Below are 21562 nucleotides of genomic sequence, written 5' to 3' on the forward strand. Positions count from 1 at the left end.
AAATTAAGCTGTATTTTAAGTCCTGCTATTAATTCCATTTTGAGCTGTCATAAGCAAAGGCTTTTTATCAATGGACCAGTGCTAACCCACTCCAAAAATCAGTTAAGATGCTTTACTCATGGTGATCTTTACTGCTAAATCATTATAGATCAAATTTGCTAGTGTGTTTTTAATGCAGCTTATCACAGACTTACAGTGATGACTCAAAAAAGCCAATTGTTTATATGTTCACCATGATCTGAGTGGCTTTGTATTCTATTGTGGACTGCTTTTGCTAAGGATTATAGCTACATAGAGTGGCAATGAATACTTGGATGGACAGCTCAAAGCAGTGGTGTACAGGACAGTTGGTATCTGTCTAAAACTGGCTTAAAGAAAATGAACTACAAATAGAATATTTAGTTCAACAGTACATCAGAATATTAGATTACAGCTCCTAATAACAGAGCTATAGTGAAAGTTATACTAAAGCTTAGACGTGTTTTTTTTATGCTCCATGTCACTTCTCTGTTGATGGGAACCCCTAAGCGTTGCTTCCACATCTCTCAAAACTCAGTGTCTACATTCTTGGACTTTAATGACACAGTGTCATTTAGAAATAACTAGGTAACAGTGTCATTTTGAGGAAGCTTACAGGAAGGGTAGCATTGTCTAAGAGTGGAATGGTATTGATCCTTTAACCATTCTACCTCCCAGACCTCACTGTCTACTGGTGTTAGTGAGCTTCACTGTGTTGGTGACAGGAATAGTCCTTGAAATCAGAGAAAATGGGAAGTTCGTTTGTACTAGGATTTCATCTGGACCATAAAAAAACGAGACAGATTTTTGTTATTGGAAGGTTGATGGCAATTGTGGTTTGGAGGGTTTGGGATTCTTTTCCTTCTCTGCCTTTTTGATTGCTCTCCTGTATGAAAAATATCAAATAGATGTCAGATCACATTGCCTTGAGTTCCGTATATTCCCTACTAGGCTAAGTCTGCATGTTTTTATTTTTCTTAAGGCCTCCAACATGTGTTTAGATGTAAGTGGAACATGTTTAGAAAAATAAGAATGTACTTTGTGACAGAATAGGCCATCCTGATGCTTACTGAAACACTTCTAACAGCTTTACTAAGAAGTGGAAAGGATTTCTTTTAGCATAAAATGAAAAAAAAAAAAAAGTCCGCTTTGCTTAGTGTAAAGGAGGCACAACCCATCAGTGAGCAGAAACCAACCTGTGCATTTCCTCAGTAACTTTCTCAGTCAATACTCACATTATTGAAATACATTCACTGTGTTGTTTCTCATTCTTGCTCTCTTTAGATAATTTTCCCCATTACATTTTTGAGCCAATCACATAAATTTTATAATAATGTAGCTCCACAGATTTAGATTTCTACCTATAAATGTTTTCAGGTTCCTAGGAATGCAAACAGGTTACTTGTGTTTTGTTGCAATAACGTGTTCAATACAATCTAACTGAGCTGAACTGAAGGCAAAAGTGGAAACGACAGAAGCCAATTTGCAGGACTGAAAAAAAACAACTGGAAGGGCATGTGTTGAATTCTCTAGATCCATGACCATTGCTTCCAAGACCTACTGTCCTACTGTTCATGAAATTACTTGTAAAACTCTTCAGAAAGTTCTTTCAAGAGGGTGGTGTAATGCACATCACTATAGGGATTACAGTATGCATATAGATATTGTTGCAGTAACTGGGTACATGGATGTCACCAGCTTGACAATCTCTACAAATTTAGGGATCAACTCTAAAGATTTACCTTGATTTTCTAACACTTCCATTTTCAGTATTTTAATAAAGACAGTAACATCAAAATATAATCTAGTTTTTCTTCACTAAAATCAGACATTTCTGATGCTACAGTTCTGGAGTCATTAGGTAAATCAAGGACCAAGTTGGCTATGAATCTAAAAATTGGAGAGCCACTTAAAATAAATAACAACAAACAGAGAGAAAATAACCAACCCTATTTCCAGACTTGTTCTATTCAGCTGTTGAAATCAGGTATCAGCTATATTAGCTTTTTTTAAGACAGCAGTGTTTCTGTGTAGGTGAGTTTTCAATTCACTGTTTCCAAGCCTATGAAAATAGTCTGATTCTTAAAAGGCAGTCAAGACTTGTAGTGGTTGACATGACACTGAGAAGAACTCCATGTCAGAATAAGCTGTCAGCAGAATTGTCAGAGTAAATATCCTGTAACTATCAAGTATCTCCCCCCCTTTCAGATCCATGTGGGTATGGTAACAAAGACGTTTCTCTAAAAGATTCAGGACCAAAACTCCATCAAAATAAATTAAATTCTGATTTCAACTTCTAATTGTGATTAAGGGGAAGGCAGCAAATATGGCTACAGATGGCCCAGCTTCAATAGCTAGGAATAAAAATCTAGAAAAGCATCACTTGTTGACCAAGATGTCATTAACTTGGCAGAATAACAGTGTCTTACAACTGTATTTCTGACTACCATGACAAGTTCTGTATCCTGCCTTGGGAAAGTCTTGCTGCAGGAGAACATAGTGAACAGCACTGAAAAGTCATCTGGAAATGCCCCTTTAAATTACTTTCTTAGAGGTAGAGTCCTATCACGTGAAGGATTCTTGTTCTCTTTAAATGCTACATGCTCTTCTTGTGATTTCGCTTTTGTTTCCTCCTTCACACCCCAAATCTGATCAAGATAGGCACATAGAATCTTTTATGCTTTTTTTTAGCTATTTCCACTTAAGAAAATGATACTAAACACTAAAGCGACTGAGATCAATTCATGGGAGCTGCTGAGAGCTGGGTGAATATGTAAAAAATAATGTGAATATTCTCTCACCTTTTTAAAAATCAAAGCAGTTTCTACGACATTCACATCGGCTTATTAATTACTCACTCTGCACTTTTATAAAAAAACTTGATTTTACAAATTTGACCATTTCTTCCGAGTTGTAATGACATGAATTGCACTGGCTCCCGAAGGCTCTCGCCTGAACCTGTGCTGACTACTAGGCACGGTACTGACTGTCCCAGTCCTGTACCGGAGGGGTGGACTTCAGAGATAGCTTTGCAGGAGTCTGAGGAGAGAGAACTGCGATTAAAACCCACGGTGATCAGAAAGGGCCCATAAACCCGTTAATTCTGTTTTTACAGTCCACATGGTCGACAGGACGGAGGGATAGGCAAGCAGGGGATAGCACTCTGCTAAAGGTGAGCTGCCAGATTTTCCTGACCGAGAAGGGGCCAGGCGGAGGTGTTCTGCTCAGTGCCGGTTGTCCACGCTCACCGGCGCTTCCTGGCAGGAGCCGCGGGGACGAAAAAGCGAGGAGGTGGACACAGGGGACCGGCGGAGGGTACAGCAGTAGGGAGCCGCCTGCAGCACCCTCCCGGCTGGCAGCCGGCGGTGGCCGGGAGCTGACGCCCGGGGAGAGAGGAGCGGCCCAGCCATGCCCGGGAAGGGCGCCGAGGGACGACATTCCCTCTTCGGGCCAAAGGGCGAGCACGCCCCGCTCCCGCGCCCGGCAGCCCGCGCCCGACCGGGAAGCGCCTCTCTCCCCAAGACTCGCCGCGGCGGCCTTGCGCAGCACGGTGCAGCCCGCTTCCTCCCCGGTGCCGGCCTGGGAGCCGCCCCGCCGCCCAGATCACTTGCCCTTTGCATTTCTTCGCGGCTCTGGAGCAGGCGGCAGCCTATGCCCGGGGCCGGGGCGGGAAGGGGGGCGGGAGGGTGGGGTAGAGGGCTGGCGGCGGGCTGGAGCTATCCAAGCCCGCCGCCTCCCGGGCCGCTCGTACGGGTTCGTGCATCCGCCTCTTCCTTCCTCTGCACCGCCTCCGCCCGGCGAGGCGGCGGGGGCCGTACGTGCCGGGCCGGGAGCGAGGGGAGGGTCTGCGGCTCGGCATCGCTGCAGCAGCGTCAGCCCCGCCGCGCCGCCAGGGACCGGGTGCAAGCGCCGCCGCCGCCGGCTTTCCGCGCTGCTGCTGCGCGGCTATCGCCGCTGCTGGCGGGAGGGGCGGGGATGTGAGTGGTCGGGTCGGCTTCTTGGCTCCCCCCTCCTTTTTTTTTTTTTTTTCCTTTTCCTTTTTTTTCCTTCCCTCCTAAAAAAAAAAAAAAAAGAGAGAGAGAAAAAAAAAAGATAAAAAAAAGAGCGAACCAGCCAACCAACCAACCCCAAAAATCCAGAGGGCGTGGGGGGTGGGGGGGGATCCCGTGTCGCCGCCACCACCCTCCGCTGGATCCATTGTGAAGGAAATTGCCATTCGCCGGCAGCGGCGGCACATCTGGGCGGGCACATCTGGGCATGCAACATCGGCTCCTGCCGTCTTCCTCCTCCGTCCTCCAGCCGGTCGAGCGGATCCCTTCTGGGCCGCCAGGGAGATTCCTGCTTGCCAGCCCCGGGGTCCATCTTTCGGACTGAATATTAAAATCTGGCAGAGCAGGGGGGCGGGGTGGGGTGGAAATAAAGGCTGCTTTTTTTTTCCCCTGGGATTTATTTCATGGGGATGTGTTCAAGACAAGAGAGGATTCAGAAGGATATTGACGTTGTGATCCAAAAGTGCAAGGCGGAGAAGGACTGCCTGTTTGCAGGTGAGTTTCTCTCCCGGGCTGCTGGTTAGCGGCGCGGCGGCTTCTGCCGCCGCTGCCGCCGCCCGTTCCGGATCCCCCCCCTCCCGCCACGGGCTGTGCCCTTCGCCGCCGTTCTCGGGAGCGGAGACCGCTGCCGGGCCAACGTGTGCCTGCTCTCGGCCCCCTGCTTCCTCCTTCCGAGGGCATGTGAGGGCAGATGAGACCAGGGGCCGGCGGGAAACGGGTCGGGGAGCAGGGGGACGTTGGGGAGGGAGGCGGCGGTGGCCACTCCGAGTCAGGGAGCACGGCAGCGGGTGGGTGCGGGTGCGCGTGTACGTGTACCGTTTGCGTGCCCCCCGCCGCCTGGCGCAGCCCCTAGCTGCTGGGACGAGCGTCCAGCTGAACGCAGCCTGGCTGCTGTTGGCTCCGACGGGCACTGCGCGGCTGTTACCGTGGCGGCCGGGCTCCTGCTATCCTCCTACCCAGGCGGGCTTCAGGGTTGGGGGCATGGCCAGCGAGGAACGTGCACCCTTTCTGTGAAACACATCCCCGGGATATCGTGGCTTCCTTGGCAGTGCTGGTCGTGACGAGCCATCGCAGAAGCCCGGTTGGCGGCTGCCTGTTGCCGTATCTGACAATGGAAATCCCTGTTGTTGCCATAGCACCAGGCACTTGTTGCGAGGGGCTGGGGGGAGATGCTGCATTTCCTCTGATTCACCCTGACACTGTCCTCCACCCACTCCCATGTCGGTAGCTCATTGCTGATACGTAAAACACCGGCTGTTGTAACCACAATAAAGACAAGTTGTAATAACATAGCTCCTTGTCTTTCAGATTTCAGGTACTCAGACTCCACCTTTACCTTCACCTATATTGGAGGTTCGAAAAGGTACTCCTTTGTTTTTACAGTAATGACTCCATTTCCTTCTGGCAGTGAGGTGCAGTGGTTCAATATCGTGGCAGGCTGTTTTGTTTCCTTTCATTTTGCAAGGCAGATCGGTAAACCGTCTGCATGAACAAACGTAAACTGAGGAGGATATGGCAAGGGAGGTGATCAGAAAGGTGATCCTAGTTGTCAGAGGCTTAGTCCTCTGAGTGCTGCTCTGTGAAGCATCAGTGTTTCTCTTTTTTTGTAACTGATGTGGATATGTAGGATTTCTGCTGCATGTAAACTTAACACAATAAAGCATCTGTTTGATATAAAGGTAATCCATGTTAAAAAATGGGCAAAGTTATGATTTTAATAACACACCAAATTTCACCTCAGCACCTTATTCGCTAGCATGAGAGCCATATTTAGCCCCATGACAGATGCAAGACTGTCTGCAACTGACCAAATCAGATTCCTAATGTAAATGAAAATTCAGCTTACACATAAGGCTAAAAATTGTGTTTATAAACTGTTAGTTTCAGTATTATTTTTAAGTGCTTCCAAGCTTTTGGTTGTAAAATAGATTGTGCATATATACATTTTTAAATTATACTTAAGCATTTGTTGCACTTGCTTGTTTTCAAAAGGAAATGCACATAAAAGCTTGAATGCATCCTTTCAATTTCCCTGATTCTTAATTACATTTTACTTAATAAGATGTTAACAGTGTGTACTCTATCATTCTCTTATCTTGTAGCTGAATTTTGTTAGACTTGGCAAGCAGTCTTGAGGTTGGGTTTGTGGTTTTTTTTTTTTTTTGGTTGTTGTTGTTGTTGTTGTGGGGTTTTTTTAAAAAAAAATTTTCCTCCTTAGTTCATCTGATTACTTTGACAGTTGTCTTTCTTTCCTGGGATACATCAGGTTAAAGTACTGTACTCCTTGCAAGTGAACCTTTTAGTGCAGGGACTGCATTATCACAGCCATCAATTCACCACTGTGCATGTTCAGGGTCTGGATGCAGGACCATGCTCCCAGATAGTCCCAAGACTGTGAGACTGGTCTGAAAAATGCTTTCCTACCTCACTACCCTTCCTTTTCTTATTAATGGAAAAAACAAATTCTGTTGTTGAAATCAGTGGAGTAGAACAGTTCACCCAGTAGCTGAGAACTGATGCGGTTTTAGGTTGCTTGTAGTTTACTTTTACATATAGTGTTTTGTTATATGTTTTGTTTTGGTCTTTTTGACTGTTTTGAAAGGTACAGAAATATTGTTTGTCATGTAATTAAAATGAGTGAATTTGAAAGTTACTTTCCAGTGCTTTCTGAACGAATCAGTGTGGCAAGAAACCAGGAAGTGAAACCTGTCTATTGTTGCCGTTTACGAAGCTGAATAAAATAAAAAGACTTAGAGCATGACTGATGGGAAACCACCTCATCTATAAATGTTGAAATGAAACATTGTCACTTGTACAATAAGAGAAAGAAGATGACCTTACATCTTGCAGCCTCGAATTTTAACTGGCGTCAGCATGTGCTTAGGAAACTGTTCACTGTAAACTAGTTTCTGGATCTTGAAAATTGAAACTGAATTGAGAAACAAATATTATGCTTACAGAAATTCATGAAAGTGGGTTGTTACTTAGAGCATACTTGATTTTCACTTTCCTTTTCACATTTTAAGGACATCTAAAAAGCATCCTTTAAGATAACAGGTTTCATGTTCTCTGCCTGCTTGCTTGTATCATGAGTTAGAAAGACATTTGACATTTAGTGTACAGTGGTGTCCTGAGTGACAAATTTATAGTAAGCTCTCTTGTGAAGTACATAAAATGAAAACCTTAATCCTTGATTATTAAGAGCCAAGATTCAAAGATGAATTGGCGTTTCTTTCCTTGGAGAAGTTGCTGGCTGAGCAGCAGCTGTACAGCAGTCTGTGCAACATTTGAGCAAATCTCCACTGCAGGGTCAACAGCAATGGTTTGTATGTGTTACAATTTAGAAGATCACAAGACTTTCTGAGGGCCTTTTTCTTGAATTTGGCCATGTTTTTTTTTCTTACCTCCACTGCTGCAGCTGTGGACTTCCTAAGTGGTGACCCCATTTTTTGACTGCTGCACTGAGTTGTCCCTACATGACAAAACCTCTTAAAATCACATAGTTGAGTATCAGCCAACAGGCCTTGTGCAGCTGCTTCAGATAGTCAGCCTGTAGGTGTTGATTTTTGAACTGACAGGAACACAAGCCTTTGAGTAATGGGCAAAGGAGTGGCTGTTCACTGGATGGATGTTCAAACTGAGAAACAGATGCAAATGAGTAAAAGTAGAAGTGGTGTGTAAGGAACCTTGCAGTACTTTAGCACTGCTTAACAATGTTTGGAGCAGTCTTTTTCATGCTTTATTTCCTTTACATGTTCCTTTAGGTCAGTGTGTATTATGGCTTTGTTTTAGCTATAGCAGTTGGATGCAAGAGCAGAAACCATTGAAAGCAGACAATATGTTTTCTGTGTGATAACTAATCTTTGTGTAAATCCTGTATAAAGGCAGGTGACAATACAAGCAAGTTAAACATCACTTAGTATTTTCTGCTGCATACTGTAGTTGCCCATAGTGCCTGTTATTAGTTTTCCAATTGTCTTTATAAAATTAAAGCCAGATTCTCAATCGAGCAGTGTAATGCCATGTAAGTCAGTGCGTTCACACTTCCAAATTACTGCAATTGTTTGATATTGCAGAGATGCTTCCTGGTTTGTTAAGATTGTAGTTGGCAATTTATTAGTGAAGCACATGTTGGTGAATAGTATGGGGACTAAATATGGGGCAAAGTACTTATAAATGTAGTATTTTTTAATTTCATTGTCAGCAAGCTGTTAAGTAGGGTGTTAGAATTCTTATAAAGTAAGGTGTTTGTGACTGTGCAAGATTTCCTCTTTATCTACATCTGGTAGAATTTCAGAAATGTCTGGATTTTTTTATGCCTTTTACTATAGGATCTAAAAAGCATATAAAAGTGTGCGTATGTTGAATTATCTCTTTTTAAGAAAAGAATCTCATTTCCTTTTTCCTATTTTCTGCCTCTGTATGAAACATTGCTCACACAGAAACCATGCAGAAACCAGAACAGAACTGCTGATCTGTCATCTGCCCTGAAGTTGTCTTCACTTTAAATGTCATTTGACATGGTTTACATAGAAGCAGTGCTTGGTTGTCCCGAAAGAAGATGTTTCTTTTTTCTCAGTGTTTTTCTCACACATCACTTAATTTTTTTTTTCTTTTGTGAGGCTAAACAAGGATATCATATCAGTCCTGAAAATACATCTTCTTTTGGACATGCGCTTAACTCTTATTGACAGTAAGGGACAATGACAGTAAGGCTGTGCATGGGAACAGATGTAACACTGCAGCAGATTGTAAAGAAATTAGGTAAGACTTGTAAGAACTGAACACACAGATTAATTTTGTGAGCAAAATTCTCATCTGTTTTCAACAGTGGACTCTTGTATTGTACTTTCCCTACTTTAACACAATAGCAATGGCAGTACTGAGGAAGCAAGAAAAGTTGAATTTTGGTCTGAAGCAGTTGTTTAGTTTTGCTTAAGACAAAGAAAAATTGTTAACTTAAGCTGTTTTGATTTTGAATATTTGGCTTCTTGTTTCTTTTCAAGAGGTTATACACAATGCTTAGCACTGTAGTATCAGAAAGTCTCCTGTAAGCTGATGAATTAATTCCCACCTCACTGTGGCAGTAAAATATTTCACAGCTGGGGAGCTGAAAAGAGCTGTGCCACTGAAAGAGTAACTCAATTGCTTGTTGCTTTCTGTAGCTAGAAACTAAACCCACTATTTGATATCCTCACACATTATCTTCACCACACATTTTAGCCACTTAGTGATGAATAGATAGAAATAACCTTTTTCTTTTTCCTTCAGTGGTATGCCCTATTGCTACGTAACATGACTTTAATAACTAACTACATGAGAGATTCCATTGTTGAATAATTTGAAAGTCTGGTGTCACTCTGATAATGCTGAGAGTCTAGAGTGCAAAAAAAGCTGTGGAGAAAAATGGATTTGGGATAATAGATGTGTGGTTTTATTTTAAAATTTATATTCAAATTATATATACTGTAGGAAAAAAGGAGAGAACTGAAAACATTTTTTAAATTGAAACATAAAAAAGTGCCCTGAGAGTATGACTGAAGAGGATGGAAAGATGATTTTCACAGAATCCACTGCTCTGGTTTTAGTATAGCTGAAATTAGTTTTATACAGGGCTTAGGAATGGCCAGTGGAAGTACAGTTCATCTTCTGTTACTGTTGGCTGAGCTTTACCTTGTGTTGAGGTTATTAAATATGTAATTACATTCCTAAAATCCACCTCTAATACAGCAAGAGAAGGGAGAAAACTAGATACACAGCCTGTACTTAGGTGTCTGTTTATTGCTCTTTCAAAATTCTGGGAAGATTGTACATAGTCTTTAAATTTTAACTTCCCTATCAGATATGGCTTAACATTTCTCTAGGGACTGCACCATTACCTGGGAGAAAAATCTGTGATATGAGACAGGACTGTGGTTTAGCTAAAATATGGCAAGCCTTGTGATTTTAATTGCTCCCTTAAAGGTTCTGTAGATGAAGTAATGTTGAGTACAGCCTTGAGTACCTTTAAAAAACAGTTTTGTGTCAGGTATTAATTAAGTTTCCATTTAAAAATCTTTCTTTAAGACAAGAATTTTCCACTATATAGGCATACCTATTTCTGACTCCGTATCACCTTCTAATTTTGGTAGTGTGTAGTATGTACATGAAATCTACCTATACATTCCTATTGATAAGTTTTTGATAGATACTACAAGGAATTCAGTAGGTGTGTTTTAATAAGTGATTCATCCTAAAAAGAGAACTGGTAGAACAACATAGTAAAAAAGCCATTAAGTGCAATGTTGAGGGTTTGTGAAAAGCAAAATGAGCAGCATTCTGCTCACAGTCTTATTGAGCTCACTTTTTTTTTTTTGGTTGGTTTTGTGTCTGACAGATCCTTCTTGCCTTGCTCTTAGAAAATCATCAGTATTTGAAATTAATGTAATCCCCACCATTGCATCTTGTAAAAATCGCATCTATCAGGGAGGGTATGATCTTGTGGAGATCTCTTACTGCTCTGGTTAAGTTAATGGCTGTGGTCTTTCAGCTGTGTAGTATGGTGGTAAATAAGAACAATATATTTAAATTGTTAGTGTCTTTTCAGTGACAAAAATGTGGGTGTAGGCACTTAAACGAATGGCCTAGTTTTCAGAAGTGCTGAGCTCCCAGTGGTCTCAGTATTACTGTGCCTTCCTTAGCACTTCTAAAATGCATCACAATTTTTATGCAGGTGTTCTTGTACAAATGTATGCACTGTTGTTTGGATGATTCGACAGCACAAGTTTGGAAGAGTCCTGGAATGTCGTTACAGTAAACATATTCACTAGCTTTTTTCTTAGCTTTCATCACATATTTTAACATTCTAAGTACCTACAAAAAGACCTATAGGCTGTCATTGTTAAAGTGTTACTGTGATAAGATGAATAAATTTGAAAGCAGAGTTCACTCTGACAAAATTAATTTAGATGACTTTTCTCTGTACTGGGACTAATGCCATTTCTGGCTTTTCATCTTAGTCTATAAGAATTTCTCATATTTTTCATTGCTCATAAATAAAGAGATGAAGATTCTTGTTGGCATATTTTTTCCATGATTTACTTACTGTGCAGAATATGAATTCTCATTTGAGTCAGAGTCTAATCACTCAGAGTCAAAATACACACTTTAATAAACTTCAGGACCTTGAGGAGAAGTAAATTTTAAACTGCTGGGAGAGTTAACTTTAATTGCAATTAAAAGGGATGAAATGTGAGTGAATCTAGAAAAACTCCAATGTATAATATTGCCTTGGCATTAAATAAAGGCCACTTAAGATAACAGCTCTTAAGAATTAGTATCCTTCTTGCTACAGAAGGGTGAAGATTTTTACAGATGTTTCACTGAACTGGCCTCGTTTGAGGAAAAGGAACTAATTTTAACAGGGTACACCTGACTTGTAAAGATGAGCCTACTATCCTGTGCAGCAGTAGCAAGATAATCTCAATGAAAGAAGAGGGACTAAACAAAGTACAGAATGAACATCTTCCCCTGACGGACTTCTGCATGCCCACACAAGGTAGCATCTAGACTATTTCTATGGGAAGAAAAGCAGAAAAGAGCCTTGCTTAATGACCAGATTGTTGCTTTTATTTGTCAGATTTCTCCTGGGAGGACCCATTATCTCCATGGAACTTATGTCAGACATTGTGTTCCCCTCCCCTAAAGGCTGAACACTATCATACATGCTGTTGGTGTTACGTAATCCTTTTGTTTTGCACGTGTTCATGTAAGGTAAAACGCAGAATACAGTGTTGGGTGAAGGTTGGAAGGTGAGTATCTTTCTGTAACTTGCCAGAAGGCAGAGTATGTGTATGAGCCCTGTAGAAAACTTTGGCTTCTCCTGGCTGTTGTAGAAGACCGTGGTGTGCCCTGGCAATTGGGACTGAGCCGAATCACTTCTTCCGAGGGAAATTTCTATATTGCTCAGTGAGAGTCTGTCTGGAGCAAAGAGCAGGCTCAAAGAAACTAGCAAGCCCTCCAGATATCTCCTTCCAGCCTTGAGGCATACATCAGAAATAAAAGGGGCATGTCTCCTGTGTAATTAAATATACCGTTTGCCCAAAGAGAGTGCAAATAATGGTGATATATTATTTGTAGAAAGCAGTATATAATTAAAGAATAAGTTCCTTTCAAACATTGTAGCATTCTGCATTTCAGTTTAGCATCATGTTGTTTTAAATGAATGTTCCATGTTATGTTTATAGATAAGAATTTTTCTTATTTTAAGAGCTGAGCTAGAAGGCAGGATTACTTTGCACTGTTCACCTGTCATGTTTCTATCCTATAAGGTGTTCGTGGCAGTCAACATTTGCTTTCGAGAAGAAGGAATTAACTACGGATTAGACATAGCATTCCAGGTCATTAGCTTTCCTGGAAATTGTAGAATATTTTATTTTAGAGAGCTTTTAGTGATATCACACATTCTTGATTATTCTTTTTCCCTAACATTGAAAAATACATCTTTGATGAGGAGTTCTCACCCTGTAGTAATCATACATACAGCAGAATGTGAAAATAATTTGGAAGGTTTTCTGTCAGATTAGGACCTGGAGTTGGTAAAGGTGTTAAAATCAGGAAGCACTTCATTGCCATGAAAGTACTTGCTGATAGTCAACTGCTTGATCTTAATTACAGCTGTATAAATCCAGAGTAATTTCACTGATGCGATGGGGCTCGCTTGGGTCAATGGTGATGCTAATGATGTTTTTTTATTTGTCCCTGACTGCTCTTAGTGAACAGCAACCCATGTGATTTTGTTCAACTAGGGGGCAGTTCTGAAAAGCAGAGTTCTGTCTCCTGCCCTCTTTTTAGATACATCCTCATTTTCTGGTGCTTTCTTGGATGTTGGGAAAGCTGCAGTTTATCCACGGAATAAAAGCATGATTTCATGCATTCTTACCATGGTGCTGGCATTGCAGAGAACACAGGCAGAAAGACAGCTGTCAAAACCATGCTTTTCTTCTGTCTTTTTAGCCTTAGAATCTGAAAATCTGTTTATCACAGGGTCCTCTTCTAGGAATATTGTTTGCTAGGTCACATGGAAACCTCTTATCTGTCACTCACTCAGAACCAGTATTAAATCTTAAGCTGAGTCCCAAAATGGTTAGAGTTTTTTTGTAGGTATAACTGTTAGCTGAAATAGAAATAGTGATTTCTTTCACTAGGGCAATTCTGTGAAAACATCTGAAGGGAATATACTGACTTTGTCCAGACTAAAACTGTGTGAAATCTAGTTATTTCTGTGTATACTGGTGCAAAACAGTGGAAATAGTGAAAAAAAAAAACATTATTTCAGACAGAAAAGTGTAACTTTCAAGTATTAAAAACTTCTGGAAAACACAGATCTGGTTAATGCCTTAGTACAGTGGTTGTGGACACTATCAACAGCTTTTCCTTATAGATAGGGATTATATAAATTAAGATTTTCTACTAGTTTATCACAGTTATTTGAATATCACAGGAAATATTTTGTACAAAGTTGTAGCTCTAAGGGAGTTACAGCTGAAAATTGAGCTTATTAATTCTTCTAAGTTAGAAAATCATGTATATATAAAGACTTTTAATCATCCTGTAGAACAGGAACATCCAGGCATAAAACTTCAGTGGTAGGATTTTGTAGGTTTATATGTTGAAAAAGGACTCATTTTATTTGGATGATAAGAACTGTGAAATTAGATATGTTTAGGTGACAACAAGAGGAACATACCCTCTTCAAGAATCTCCTTGGGCATATACTAATTTTGTTAACTAAAGCAAACAGAAGTTTTAAATCAGTTTTCTATTGGTCTCTGGATATGACATAGAGGCACAATAATCAACCCACCAAAGATGCCCCATCACATCAGTGGAATTACTCCAGGTTTATACAGTTGCCTTTGGCATAGAGTTCTGCTTTCTACATGTTCACTGTGCCACCTTTAGATGTAGATGGAATTTTACATCAAACTTCAGTGTTGGTTAAAGCTTATCTGTCTTTACAAACACTGAAGTAAAATTGCCTGGGCTTAGCAGTTTATTAAAATATTTTGCTTGGTAATCTTCTAAGGACATTTACAACTATTACACTTTATTTATTTGCTTCAGTATTCATATTTAAAGTGATGAATTGTGAGAAATTTTAAAGCTTATTTAGTTTTAGCTATATGTAGTGAATTAAAATAAATGCATTCTCCCTGTGAACCATTCTACAGGGAGCAGATGAGTGGAGGGGAAACTCCAGACTCTTTCTGCACTTGAATTTATATTTTGCGGGTAAGGTTTTACTTGTTTTGATCGCCCCTCTTGTGATGAATAATTGGTTACTATACCATTTCTGTTTTTAAACAACAATAGCTAGAGATTTAAAAATACTACTTCAAAGAAGTATAAGCCTTTATTTAAGGCATGAGAAACACATTCACCTTGTAGTCTGGCTAAAACCTGACCTTTGCCAAGGACAACAAACATGCAGAGATATGGAGTGTAAATACCTCTTGCATCCAGCACTACTTGGCTTCCATGCAGGCATGGTTCTGTGGAACATGCTGGCATCCCATTGTGCTAGTAAGTGTTAGGTTTTGCTGTCCATGAAGGGAACACAAGTTGCAGTTCCATGAGTCAGGATAAAAATTACAAAAGCTAGTGATTTTGCTTGTGGAGGACATAAACTGATCATCATTTAGGGTGCAGAAAAGCCTTTCCCCTGGCTACAAAATCCTTCCTAGTTTCCCCTCTTATTAAAGCATTGTCAACCATCAGCAGAGGGGGTCAAGTCTTTGACTGGAAGGTCACTGAAAGGTGGCACATCTTGTCTGGCATGGCAGCTTCTAAAGCATGTTTTCATCATGCTTCAATCTATTCCTGAAGTGACAGAGACTTGAGAAGTTTTCCTGCATAGCAAATAGGTCTTCTCAGCAGTGTGGCACTTGAGTCTCAGATTTGCATGTGATGCAACCCTATTCAGTGCTGGGGTGAACTTGACAGAATACTTGCCTGTCTGTATGTAACGTAGATATTACCATGTGATCCCTCTGGCACAAGGAAGGTCTCATCCCACACAAAACATCACCTCTGTACTCCCATATGAGAGATAATGATGACGTCAGTCTGCAGAAGTTAGAGGTTTCACACCAGCCTTGACTGTGCTGTTGCCTTTTTGGCTGTGCTGCTGGATAACATAGGCTACTTAGAGTTGTCCTTTCATTTGTTCCTAGCTTCTAATTTTTCGCCATTCCTTATTCTGAGTTTTTGTTTTCCAGAAGCGCTCTGCATACTGATTTATTCTGACAAAAACTGGTATCTGTTCATATCTGTTCATATTGTTGAAGCAGACAGACATGGAATAGTTGCTATTAAACAACAGTATTAACAACATGGAGCAGCTATGTATCACTTACCTCACTTCAGATATTTTATATATATATATATATACATATGTCTGTGTGTGTATGTATGTATATGTGTGTGTGTGTGTATATGTATGTATATATATCTCCTTGGCTCTTGGAGTGGTTCACCAGAATAACAATGAATACTCAAACTGAGCACCCCAGTCTAGTTAAAGCTGTCCCTGCTCACTGCAGGGTGCGTGGTCAAGATGGCCTTTGAGAGTCCCTACCAACCTGATGAATTCTATGATTCTGTGGTAATCAGAGCATGTTCATTGCTGTGTGTTTTTGTGGTTTAACCTGTGGGTGGCTAGAAAAAAGGCTGGAAAAAAAATCTGAAATAATTTCAGCTGCAGCCTGAGTTGTTTGCAGATTTAGGTTTTAAAATTTTTTTTTTGCTGTAATATTTTTGAGGTTTCTATTGTACTTATGTAAGACAGAACAGAGATGTTTAGAAATAGTTTTCATTTCAGATCTTCCACTGTAGATGCCACACAGATGTAACAATGTGTTTTAGCATGAACAATGCTCAGCATTGCATTATGGAGATATGCTTATGCGTTATAGAGGTGTTTTAAATGCAACTGCAAAGCAAATTAAAAAAATAGCTGTTATTTTATATAATTTTTAATTCTTTATTTACAGGCTACCTGTTCTTTAAATAGCACTCTTTATGGACCTTTGGGAGCCCCTTGTCAGTAATTATTTTTAAATTCTCTTTCCTGGAATATAGGAAACCTTCTAATATATACAAGAGTAACAATGCAGATTTCATCAGGTGCGAAGTGCTATTAATTGTCACTCCGTGCTTTCCAGGGTGTTCAGTATCTTATGTAGGGATCATTACAATGTTCTTCTTGTGTTTGTCCAGTAATATAACCGATTGAGGGTGACTTTTTGTCCTCTGATGCTATTTGTGGTTTTCCTTGGTTAGCTTTTGCTTTGGTAAAAGTGACAAATGAAACACCCTATTGGAGGTCTGATAGCGGAGTTCCACTAGTGTGAGCTGGACTTCTTGGGTATGTGTTATTTTCTATGAATCAGGCTTGTAAAACAGCTTTCCTTGTTGTGCAGATCACCAGCCCAGGCTGTGCCCTGCACAATTGTGAAAATGGAGAGAGGTTGATATACCCTCCCTGAAGGCTGTTCTTCCACGCCTCAGCTGACGTAGCATTGAGATTTACCTGAAGTGACCATCTTTGATCAGAGGGACCAGAGAGCAGATCCAGGTGGAGCAGCAGAGTGCCCTGGTGCACTCTGCTGGCTGTGGGGTATAGCCTGGTAGCTAGCTGTGGGAGCATGTGCTTCCAAATGACTGCTCTTCTCCTTTTCTGGACAAGCGTGACTCATGGCTCCACAGGACTGTCTGGTGGGTGTCAAGTGAGGTAAAATAAATAATCAACTACTTCAATGAAATAATAGGTGAAGGGGAGAATGAAAAAGAGTTGAAGATAGATCACAGACTTTTCTTATTGTGTCTGCTTCCCAGAGGGCTCAGAGTCATTCAGGGTAAGCATAAAATGTTTTCTCCTGGAGAGGAGCTAAACGGAGAGTATCTCTTCTACAGTGCTAATTTCATATAGTACTCTAGAATGCACAAAGCTACAACATGTGCAGTCCCTCCAGACCGCATCTAGTGCATGCATGCATGCATGCTGGTTTTAGACAAGTGGTGTCAACTTCTCTTTTTCGTTCCTCAGAGATTTTATATCTCTGAATAATGTGAGCTCTCTGTAATAAGAATTATTATTTTTCCTTTTTTTCTGATTCAAATTTGCATACATTTTCAAAAATATATATGCAAATAAGTTTTGCCCCTCAGTTTCCTGGTAAGTTTCTACAGTGGCCAGGAGGGTGGCGGAAGTTCTGCATGATTTCTTGGAGGAGTGCTAATTTGTGGCCAAACATGGCAGAGCCTTGTCACAGCAATAGGTTCAGTATTTCCTTTCTGTAGATGCTGCTGTTGCATGAAGCAGTATAGAAGATTAACCTGGAGGGAGCAGTGAAAAAGAGTACAGTTCAGCATTCATCTCTTTGAGTTACACCAGTGAAAGGTGGAATTCAGGCTGTGTGTGAAAAGGCATCTTTATTACATTGTGACAACAGAATAAGATGTTATTTGTTGCCACCTACTTTCAACTACAATTAAAACACTTTAAAAGACAATAAGCACAATATCAATATCTGTTTCATTATTTGTTAACCTCTGTATTTTTTTCTTAAGAGTTTTAATTATTTTTAATGATAATCTGGCAGGAGGTTGAAGTCAGGCATGTTACATATTATAGTAGTATTTCAGAGGTAAAATGGCAGGTTTTGTTTAATTTTATTTCAAAGGACTGAAGATGACCAATTTCACACCTTATTGTAATATTTCCAAATGAATAAATTAAAAAAAAAACCAACATCTTTCTGACATGCATCCAAGGCTCACATAAGTAAAACAGTTGAGCTGTTATGCCCCTAGTATTTTGAAGTTCCCTGTTGACTGTTGCCGATGTACTGGGCAGTATATTGATTGGGACATTAGCTGCTGCTGAGTGAGACTCTTTTACAGCTCTCAAACTTCAGAGAATTCAATGTCTAATAATTGCAATTTGGTCGTGATTAGCTAGATAATATGCTGCACTGAAAAATTATTGAAATGGGAGGTGAAGGATGAGTGGGCTAGGGTGATACTAGGACTTTCCTGCATAGATTATTTCTATTTTGAAATCAGTTGGTCAAATCTACTGATTTTTTTTACTGTTGTACTTGAAAAGTTTCAGGAGATTATTGCATAAACATTTTGATTTTGCTGCTGATTTGGATTTTGACTGAAACACAACGCACAACAGATTTCTACATTTAAGCTGTTCCTCTCCACCTCTAGACAATGTAAACTGAAGAGATGATGTAGCCTAACTAAAGTCAGTTTAATTTGGTGTGCTTGTATTTTGCCATTTACGGTTTGAGTTGCTTTGATGCATTTTGCCGTCTTAACCTGTAGCCGTGGTCATCTGCATAAAGCTGAAGCAATGATACTGGTTTTATTTACACTCAAAGGACTTAACCCTATGTATCTGTCTGGCCATCTCTCTAGCTAAACCCCCTCCTTCAAGCAGTTATTTACACTTCGGATATTTGGTGATTCCTTTGTAAGTATTATTTTCAGTAATCACATGTGGTCATCCCACTCAGTCAATGTCATGGTCAATAGCATTTAGAAAGAAGAATAACTGGTCAGGGAGACTATCCATTAATAAATTTGTGAGGGATTCTGCTTTTATCTGAGATTTCCGTCAGGATGCTCCAACATATAACATGCCATGTTTATGTTCCTGATACAAGCACATTTTAATGTTAATGACAGGATGTTGGGTCACTGAATTTACAGCTTTCATTATTTCATAAGAAGCTGCTACACAGTTACACTGATAAAATGACTAATGACCCTGCAGAGGAGTCTTGAGAAAGAGCATAGTAAAGACATTCATCTTTTAGAATAAAATGTAAAAGAACTTTTTTCCATTGAAAGTGCAGATGGATGAACATGCTGAGCCAAGTGCCAGTGTCCTAGTAAGAAGGTAGTACAGCATGTGCATCAGAGAAACATAGGCCGATTGACCTTTTGAATTATTCTCCAAGTATCTGTGGAAAGAAATTTATTTCTGTCTTGTAGCACCTGTCTTGCAGGGCATGCTGGCCTGTATCTAGTTTGGTGTGCCTCATAGCCATCAGTATGGGGATCCAGCTTTGGATAAGTCTGGCAGGCTGTTGAGGAGAAGGTCAGCAATAGGAATGTTGTGAGGTACCCAGTAGGAAAAGCTGTCAGGCTTGTGTCGGAAGATGCACTCTCAGGGAATTTAAGCACTTGCCTCCTGTCCAAGAGTCATGAAGCTTTATGTATCTACACCACCCCTTTTTGTTCCAAAATACAGCTAAATGTTTGTGGTAATGCTTGCTTTCTCCTCAGTATCATAGATCCTGCTCTAGTCCCAGGGGTGGAGATATCAGGACACTGAGCTGTGAGACCCCACAGTACATCCAGCCCCACAATTAGGCTACTCTGGATTGAAAACAGAGCCTAAGCATTTCTTAAAACTGCTACATTGACCAAGTCCCTTCTCATTTGTCATTTAGCTGTGGATCTTTCTAAAATGTGGTCTCACTATCCCTAAATCCTTTTGTATTTCTATGACTAATTGTGTAAGACTGCTTGTACACTGGCAGCTTGAATGCAGACTCGAGCAGAAATGTAAATGCTCAGGGGACATGACTGGTTAGGAACAGAGATGTCTAAAGATTTTTTAATGAGCATTCAATCTTTTGTCTCCTGGGTCAGCTAATGAGTTCCTTTTGTGAAGTGAAACTCGTCTGATATCAGTTGACATCATGTATTTTTCAAGGGAATTTTGCTCTAAATCCATCTTATAATACAAAGCAGTTGTGAGATTCTTGCCTCAATGTGGTGTTTCAAGTAATATGACGGTTGCAGCTCCAGCATACCATCTGTGAGATTCAGAAGCTAGTGGATTGTGAAGGACACATGAACCCCTTGACATCTAGGATATATTTAATCAGTAAAGAAGAATAATACCTTCCCTTCCCCCCCCCCCCCCCCCGACTGGTAAAGGCTGTGTATTTTGGCCTCTACATAAAAAGATCGCAGTTACAACTTACCGTCAAGGTACCTTGGTGCAAAATGGTTTTAACCAGTTTCTGCTCTTGTTCTCCCTCTCAGATGGTGTTTTTAAAAAAGGTTAGAGATAACAGAGAAAGTTTAGATTAGATTATCTTTCACAGATAGGTATTGCATGGATGAAAAAATGTAATCCAAGTCATGAGTTTATGAACAGAAGCATCTTTACTGTAAGAAGGTATATACTTGTATTCAGATATTTGAAATATTTAAGTTGTTTAATGGCATAGGGGAAGGTGACATAGTTGCATGGGCATATGTGGATCCTCAACCACGAGAAAAGCTGTTAAATCAAGTTTAAAGCTATACAATTATGCATGTCTTGCCCTAATGTGAATGCTATCATCTCATTTCAATATGAGGTCTACAAATGTGAAGATTTAGTGACATCAAGAGGTGTCCCTGGATTCACTGAAGTGCTTTAGGACACTGCTCTTTCACTGCCCAGTGTCCAGCTTCATGCGTTTCAGTAGCTATGTGGGTTGAAAATCCAACTCAGGACCATAGCTCAACCTAGATACACAAAATCAATCCTCAGCTGGGTGTGCTGGAGCAGACTTACTCAGAGCCAGACAAGTATAGAGACACAGGGGAACAAAGTGGTGGAGAAAATGGGCAAGAATGGGGGTCAAAGATGGCTGGATAGAAAGGGCAGAGGAAGTGGCAAGGAGATGCACACATACTCTGAAAGGGGAGATGGAAAGACAGGTGGTGAGACCTTGAGTCAAAGTGCTGCCAATAAAAGCATACAAGAGAAGGTCGTGTCTGGAAAGGAAAAAAAAAACCTTGAGAAAAGGGAAGAGAATTTATAACTTGTTATATTCTGAAGAAATGTGCCACAACACATCAAAATTATTAAAACAGGCTAGGATTAAAGAGAAAAGTATATTTTGTTGTTGTACTTACAGGGACAAAATACACTACAGAAGAACAGAGTAAAACTCAGAGCCGTGTGTAATTGTATACATATTCAGTGCAGCTGCGTGGAATAAGGGAAGTTTTATCAGTAGCTATTATGGACAGAAGTCTATATGGACAGATACGTGAGACATTGCCTCTCTCTTGCCAACCATTAAGTTCTTGATTTTAAAGCCTGAGACCTGCAGATCTTTGCAAAGGTGTATATATTTTTTCATATAAGTAAAAAATGTTGTTACTGCTGTCATTCTTAGAAATAATTGCCCTGGTTTAGATTTGACTTTTTTGAAGAGAATCAAACTCAAGGTAGATAGTCTGCTGAGGACACTGTCTGTAAAACATTACAGTCTGATGAAATCATCAGAACATTTTTAGTGGTGACCATGCTATGTACCATGATCAGATTGAATTTAAATTACTTTGTGTCCCTTTAATTTATGAGTCTGCAAACTGTATATAGTTATCACTAGATCTAACTCCTGGCTGAACTAGGATTTTCATTTCAGGCA

General features: G+C 40.4%; 1 protein-coding gene across 2 annotated transcripts in view; it reads left to right on the plus strand.

Moving 5' to 3' along the window:
* Positions 1 to 4471: 4471 nt before the first annotated feature.
* PARP8 (poly(ADP-ribose) polymerase family member 8) overlaps positions 4472 to 21562 on the plus strand; it is a 122627-nt gene continuing 105536 nt past the window's right edge. For both annotated transcript variants that reach the window (XM_054397414.1, XM_054397415.1), the window contains exons 1-2: positions 4472 to 4562; positions 5376 to 5430. In XM_054397414.1, the coding sequence (XP_054253389.1) occupies positions 4472 to 4562; positions 5376 to 5430 (146 nt within the window). The remainder of the gene's footprint in view (positions 4563 to 5375; positions 5431 to 21562) is intronic.

The sequence above is a fragment of the Indicator indicator genome, chromosome Z (genome assembly GCF_027791375.1).
Source record: "Indicator indicator isolate 239-I01 chromosome Z, UM_Iind_1.1, whole genome shotgun sequence".
Lineage (NCBI taxonomy): Eukaryota > Metazoa > Chordata > Aves > Piciformes > Indicatoridae > Indicator > Indicator indicator.